Source organism: Hevea brasiliensis, chromosome 5 (genome assembly GCF_030052815.1).
Source record: "Hevea brasiliensis isolate MT/VB/25A 57/8 chromosome 5, ASM3005281v1, whole genome shotgun sequence".
Taxonomy (NCBI): domain Eukaryota; kingdom Viridiplantae; phylum Streptophyta; class Magnoliopsida; order Malpighiales; family Euphorbiaceae; genus Hevea; species Hevea brasiliensis.
In genome coordinates, this window is record NC_079497.1 from 44,094,979 (window position 1) to 44,101,418 (window position 6,440).

Below are 6,440 nucleotides of genomic sequence, written 5' to 3' on the forward strand. Positions count from 1 at the left end.
GTGAGGGACCATAATTAACTCAAATATTAATAAGAAAAATTTAGTAAAAATTTTAGAAATAAAATACAACCAAGTTAAATGAGCCAGTGCCCAAGCGATGAGTAACCCAGAGGGAAGTTGCAGTTCTCGCAACTAGGGGCTCTAGACCCGGGGAAAAATTCATAAAATAATTTTTGGGACTCCAGAGAAGGATCATTGAGGTTCCTATGGCATTAGAATGCCAAGAAAATATTTAGAAAAATTTTTCAATCGGTACAGACAATTTTGACCCGTTAAGCCAAACGGAGGGCATTTTGGTCATTTCGCCTTCAGAGGCGATTTTTGGCCGACTTGTCCAGTTAAATAAATAATTATTATGATCTAAAATATGAATAAATATTGCTAAAAATTAAATTGAAATTTGGTAGAAAAGAAAAGAAAAGAAAAATAAAGGAAATTAGGGATAATGACATCACATGATGTCATGTACTTACTCCCAACCAATCAAGTTTCAACAAGCTATTAAACACTAGTTAAAAGAAGATAAAAATGAAGGAAATAATTAAAACCTATCAGCCATCTTCTCCCATTAAACTAGCCGCACCACATAGCCATGAAAGTCCTCCATTTTTCCTTCTTCATTTTACTCTAATCTTACCTTAAAACCCTTAGGGCCCTTCACTAAAATTGGTCACCCAACCTTGCTAGAGTGTTTGGCAGCCTAGAAAAAGAAAGAAAGTGAAGTTCAAGCTTGGGAAAATTCTGCCCTACTAAGGTTAGTGCCTATTTGTACATATATCTCACTTATTCCATGTTAGAGACTTAAAATGAGTAAGAATTTGTAAATTAAATGAATAAAATTTATGTGTATGTACACCATGGATTTCGGCAGCCCTAAGGAAGGGATGAGATTGATTGTTTTTTATGGACTTAGAGTGGACTAGAGATCATGTTTAAAGTATTTATATATGTGGATAATGAATTAGTGAGTTAACTAAGGTATCTTGTGTAAATTTGAAATGGGAATTAGGGTTTTGGAGAGAAACTTGGACTTTGCTTATGTAATGGTGAAAGAACATTCTAATGGTCAATTAGTGACCATTTGAGGTAAGTTGACCATAATTTGGAGTGAAGTATAGTATTACAAACTGATTGGGTATGCTGCCTAGTGAGAGCAGCAGGTGAGGCTGTGAGTCTAGCCTGTTTGGACAGCCATAACTTTGGTTGTGTAGGTTCAATTGGTGTTTGGCCAATTGGACATGAGACTAGAAACATAATGGCACAATTTTGGTGAAGAAACCATGCCCAAAAGACCAAATCAAGTGGACAAAAAACTGGCCCCAATTCGGATGTCCTGCAACCAGATTCTGGAGAATGACCAAATGAACAGTAATTGTTCATTTAGCCATAACTCATTGTAGAATGGCCCAATTGACCTGAAATTTTTACAGCAACAAGTTAAGATATATAAAAACAACTTTCATGAAGAAACCTACCCCAAATTATGACTAGAACCTATCCAACAAGGCAGTTGCAGTCACTATTTACTGCACTGTAGATATGGTTAGTTCTGCAATTTTTCAATCCGGCCAGTTGTGGTTTTTGGGCCATAACTTGAGCTACAAAACTCCAAATGGAGTGATTCAAAAAAAGAAATTCAACTAGACAAAATAAGGAACAACTTTCATGTTTATCATTTCCTCAAATTCCCACTGCAACAGTAACTAATGGAATAGTAAAATTAAGGTATAAAAACTGAAAATTCTGCTCCATTAGTTTTAAGCTAAGAAATGGTATTGGTGATTAATGCCAACAAGTTTTGAATGCAAAATGTGGTATGTTGGGAGTATTAAAACCAATGTACCTATTTTCTATGCAAAAGTCAACATTTTTGTTGACCAATGAGGTGAATAGTAACACCAAAGCTTAAAAATAAAAAATTACAAAATTCAAAAGTATCAAATGCCCTAGTATACCTAACAAGATTGGTTTGGATAGTTTGGCATGCCAATAGGGTTCAGTTAGCAGTACTGCACATGGCATTATGCCATTCTGTGATTTCATGGCTTTTAGCCATTCTGACATTATGTTGATACTTGGCCTTGTGCCTGATGTTATTACAGCTATTAGGCGATCTCATACACCGGAGACACATATGTGACCGATGGTGTGACGCCCGAGGTACTTGATACCCAAAGGCGGTTTACCCGTTTATCCAAATGCCCGATGTCGGTTACTTGGGCAACCAAAAATGAAAGTGGATAAATTTAACGAAATAATGAATATAACAAATACAAAACAAGTAAGACCTCGATGCATGCACTGCATATTTATTTTCTGTTATTTCTTTTTATTTTATTATTGGCACCACTAAGCATTATTGCTTAGCGCGTTGCTTTTGCCATGCGTAGGTTCTGGAGATACTGACCGAGAGCCCAGTAGACCACAGACTGGGTGAGACCTCTTGCAGCTCTGCATAGTGTCCGTGTCACCTCACCATCTGCAATGCATTAGTAGGACACTAGGTTTCATTTTGGTATTTTGTAATTAACTTTTATTTCCTTTTGTATAATTGAAACTTATGTAATGTATTTTGATGTTCATGTAAATAATGAAAATTGTGGTTATGAATGGAAAAATTTGAGTATTTATTTATTGCTTATATATGAGTACCATGAGAAATGAATGATTGAGAAATTTTGTTGAAAAATATTGAGATTTTGATGATATTGGAGTTTGAGAATGATTGAATATGGCTATTGGAAGTGTTTTTCACAGGTTCCGAAGAACTGTTTTCTCCATTTTTAGCCAGATCACGGATTTTCTATAAAATTTTCGGAACCTCAAATAAATTATGATTTCAATAAATGACTTAAATAAATTATATTCCACAAGTTATATTCAAAACTATGATAAAAATTAATTAAGATAAAATAGAGTGTTCCGGTACACCGTATGACATAACTTACTTGGATATACTGTAGACGGGTAAGGGGTGCCACAGATATCATTATGATGAAGTATTTATGATGCTTTTGATTTAAATTGTTGAAAGTTATTTGTGTATATTTGAGATGGCATAAATGTTTAGTAAATTGTTAAGATAAATTTTGAAACCACAGTGTCATGACCATATATTTGAACACCTCACTAGCATGACTAGTGGGGGTAATCAGTTTCGAATTTTGATTCCTTCTCTGGCTGAAGTGTTGAGGTGTGTGCCAGTAGAAGAAGAAATTGAATGGATATCCATATATTTGAGCTAACTAGCCTTGTGATGTGACTTCTCCTTAGCCTCTGGCTATTGAGATTATATTTGTTTCGAATGGCATGATATAACTGTGTGTTTTTATGAAATGTGTTTTGAGATGTTTGAAATAAAATTGTTTGAACTAAAATCTTGTAAATCATGTTTTGTATTGATATCGCATATTCAATTTAATTTTTGAATAAATATGTTTTAAATTCCGCATAAAGATTATTTTAGTATGTTGTGCACCACTGAGTCCTAGTACTCAGCGATGGGTGTTATTGCTATCGCAGATATAGATACTAGAAGAGCAGCAGAGTGAGCTACTGAGGACAGAGGAGCTACGACCCTGAAGTCTATCGGGTATATTTTATACCCTGACTGTAAAAATTTATTTTGATGTATGTAATTTATGTAAAGATATAGACATGTAAAACTGGTCTTGAGCAGTTTATATAAAGTTTGTAATAAATTTTAGTTTGGATTTTCCTAATGTAAATTTTTAGTATGATGTATATAAATTGTTTTACATTTAATTACATATGAATGGAAGTATTTTATTTTAATTTGAATGAAAGTAATTAGTAATATTTTGGATGATATTTGAATTGGAAATTGTGGATTTCAATTTTTGGAAATTGATAAGTGATGTTGAAATTGATTGGGATGATTGTGAAATTGAAGAAGTTGTTGAGATAAATTTTTGGAAGTGCTTTTTACAGGAATTTAAAGAACTGTTTTCTCAAAATACAGACGGCACTCTACCAAAATTTCTATAAAATTTGTAGAAAAATAAAACTCAACTCAACTCAACTCAACTAAGCCTTTATCCCAAAAATTTGGGGTCGGCTATATGGATTCGCTTTTTCCACTCTGAACGATTTTGGGTTAAATCCTCAGAAATGTGTAATGCTTCTAAGTCATGCTGTACTACTCTCCTCCAAGTCAATTTAGGTCTACCCCTTTTTTTCTTTCTATCCTCTAGCCTAATGTGCTCTACTTGTCAAACTGGAGCCTCCGTATGTCTACGCTTCACATGACCAAACCACCTCAATCTCCCTTCTCTCAACTTATCTTCAATTGGCACCACTCCTACCTTTTCTCTAATACTTTCATTACGGACTTTATCTAGTCTAGTATGGCCACTCATCCACCTTAACATTCTCATCTCTGCAACTCTTATCTTAGATGCGTAGGACTCTTTCAGTGCCCAACACTCACTACCATATAGCATAGCCGGTCGTATGGCTGTACGGTAAAATTTTCCTTTTAATTTATTGGGAATCTTACGATCACATAAAACTCCCGTGGCACGTCTCCACTTCAACCATCCGGCGCCTAGCCCCTGTTTCGCAGCTCTGTAGTCTAACAAAAAAATTTTTCTTCCTATTTTTCTGTTTGTTCTTTCCCTCCAAGCATTTCATTCGCGCAGAGCCTAGGGTTAGGGGGTGTGGATTCAAGCTTTCAATCCATAAATTCCAAGATTCAGCTTTTCCCACCTGTGTCAAATACCGCCATTTCTCTTATGTCTAATTTGATCTCTGTATAGACATTTTTCCTTTTGTAATTGATTTCTTGAAAGTTTCAGATCATCAAAAGGGTTCATTATACGACAGATTTTAGGTATTCTATAGTTGTTCTAGGAAAAAAAAGAGAACTGAATCTGATGGATAAGAAAAGAGTGGCGGTTCCACTTGTGTGCCATGGTCATTCTCGCCCTGTTGTGGATTTGTTTTACAGTCCAATCACTCCAGATGGCTTCTTCCTCATCAGTGCGAGCAAGGATTCTAGTCCCATGCTTAGAAATGGAGAGACTGGTGATTGGATTGGAACGTTTGAAGGGCATAAGGGTGCAGTGTGGAGTTGCTGTTTGGACACTAATGCTTTACGGGCTGCTTCTGGTTCTGCTGACTTTACTGCGAAAGTGTGGGATGCATTAACTGGGGATGAACTGCATTCATTTGAACACAAACACATTGTTCGAGCTTGTAGAAAAATAAAATGGGACAAAAATTTTACTATTTTTAAAACTTCGAATGAATGATTTTTATATCTATTAAAAAATGATCACCACTTATAAAAAGTAAGAAAATTGTTTTAAAATCCCTTGTAGGTTACTTAATGAGTTATCGGTAGGTGAAGTTCGGTAGTTCATTAGGTATTCTATGGGATCATGTTATGCCTTACAGAGGGGTAAGGTGTGACATGTTTTAGTGGTATCAGAGCAAAAATTTTTGAAGTATATTTTAACTTATGAATTTGTGTCTTTTCTTTGTTAAGTACAACTACTCAATGTCCTTATTTGTTACATACAGTGCATTACATTATAAATATGAACTAACGTAGGGAAATCTCTTTGTGTTATTTGTTCAGGAGATACCCTAATTTCAGATTGATATGGAAGAAGGGGATCGCTTAGTTGAGCAATCTGTTGAAGTTGAGACACAAGGGGAAGCCCCAGCTCTACAGAATGTCAGTGGGTCAGTGGCACCAACGCCACAAATGCCTCAATTTCCTGCATAGTTTATACAGCAGATAGCGGCAATGTTTCAACAAATGGCTAGGGGTATGCCTACTCAAGCTCCACCCCAAACACTTGCGGTACAACCACAACCTCCAGCCAGACAGTATGACAAGTTATTAAAATATGGGGCAACAGAATTTAAGGGTACAGTGGACCCTTTAGAGGCAGAGCAATGGCTTAAAAGGATGGATAGAGTGTTTAAGAAGCTGCACTACCTAGATGAACTGAAGTTTGAATGCTCTGTGTCACTACTGCAAGGGGATGCATATGATTGGTGGAAGACCATCCCCCATAGCTTGGCTGAACCACCAGTACTGACCTGGGATGACTTCATCAGAGAATTCAGACAGAAATACGTCCTAGACACATATGTGGATCAAAAGTTATAAGAATTTCTGAGTCTAAAACAAGGCAACAGAACAGTGGTAGAATATGAGAGGGAGTTCTCCCACTTAAGCCACTATGCTGGGAGTCTCCTTTCTACCAACAAGGTAAGGTGCAAGAGACTTGAAATGGGTTTGAAGCCCAGTTTGAGGATGCAAGTAGTGGGATTCAGACACAACAATTTTTCAGAACTCATTTCTCAAGCACTTGAGTTGGAGAGAATTGAAATAGAAGCGACCCCAGTAAAGGAAAAATCAGAGAAAGCTGAAAAATCAGAAAAAGATAAGGGGGAAAAGTCAGTAG

The 6,440-nt window shown here is 36.1% G+C and overlaps 1 protein-coding gene across 1 annotated transcript; it reads left to right on the top strand.

Annotated features, from left to right (window-relative positions):
* Nucleotides 1–4,895: 4,895 nt before the first annotated feature.
* LOC131180109 (uncharacterized) lies at nt 4,896–5,273 on the top strand. The gene has a single exon (XM_058147724.1). The coding sequence runs from the start codon at nt 4,896–4,898 to the stop codon at nt 5,271–5,273; it is 378 nt and encodes a 125-aa protein (XP_058003707.1).
* The last annotated feature ends 1,167 nt before the right edge of the window (nt 5,274–6,440 follow it).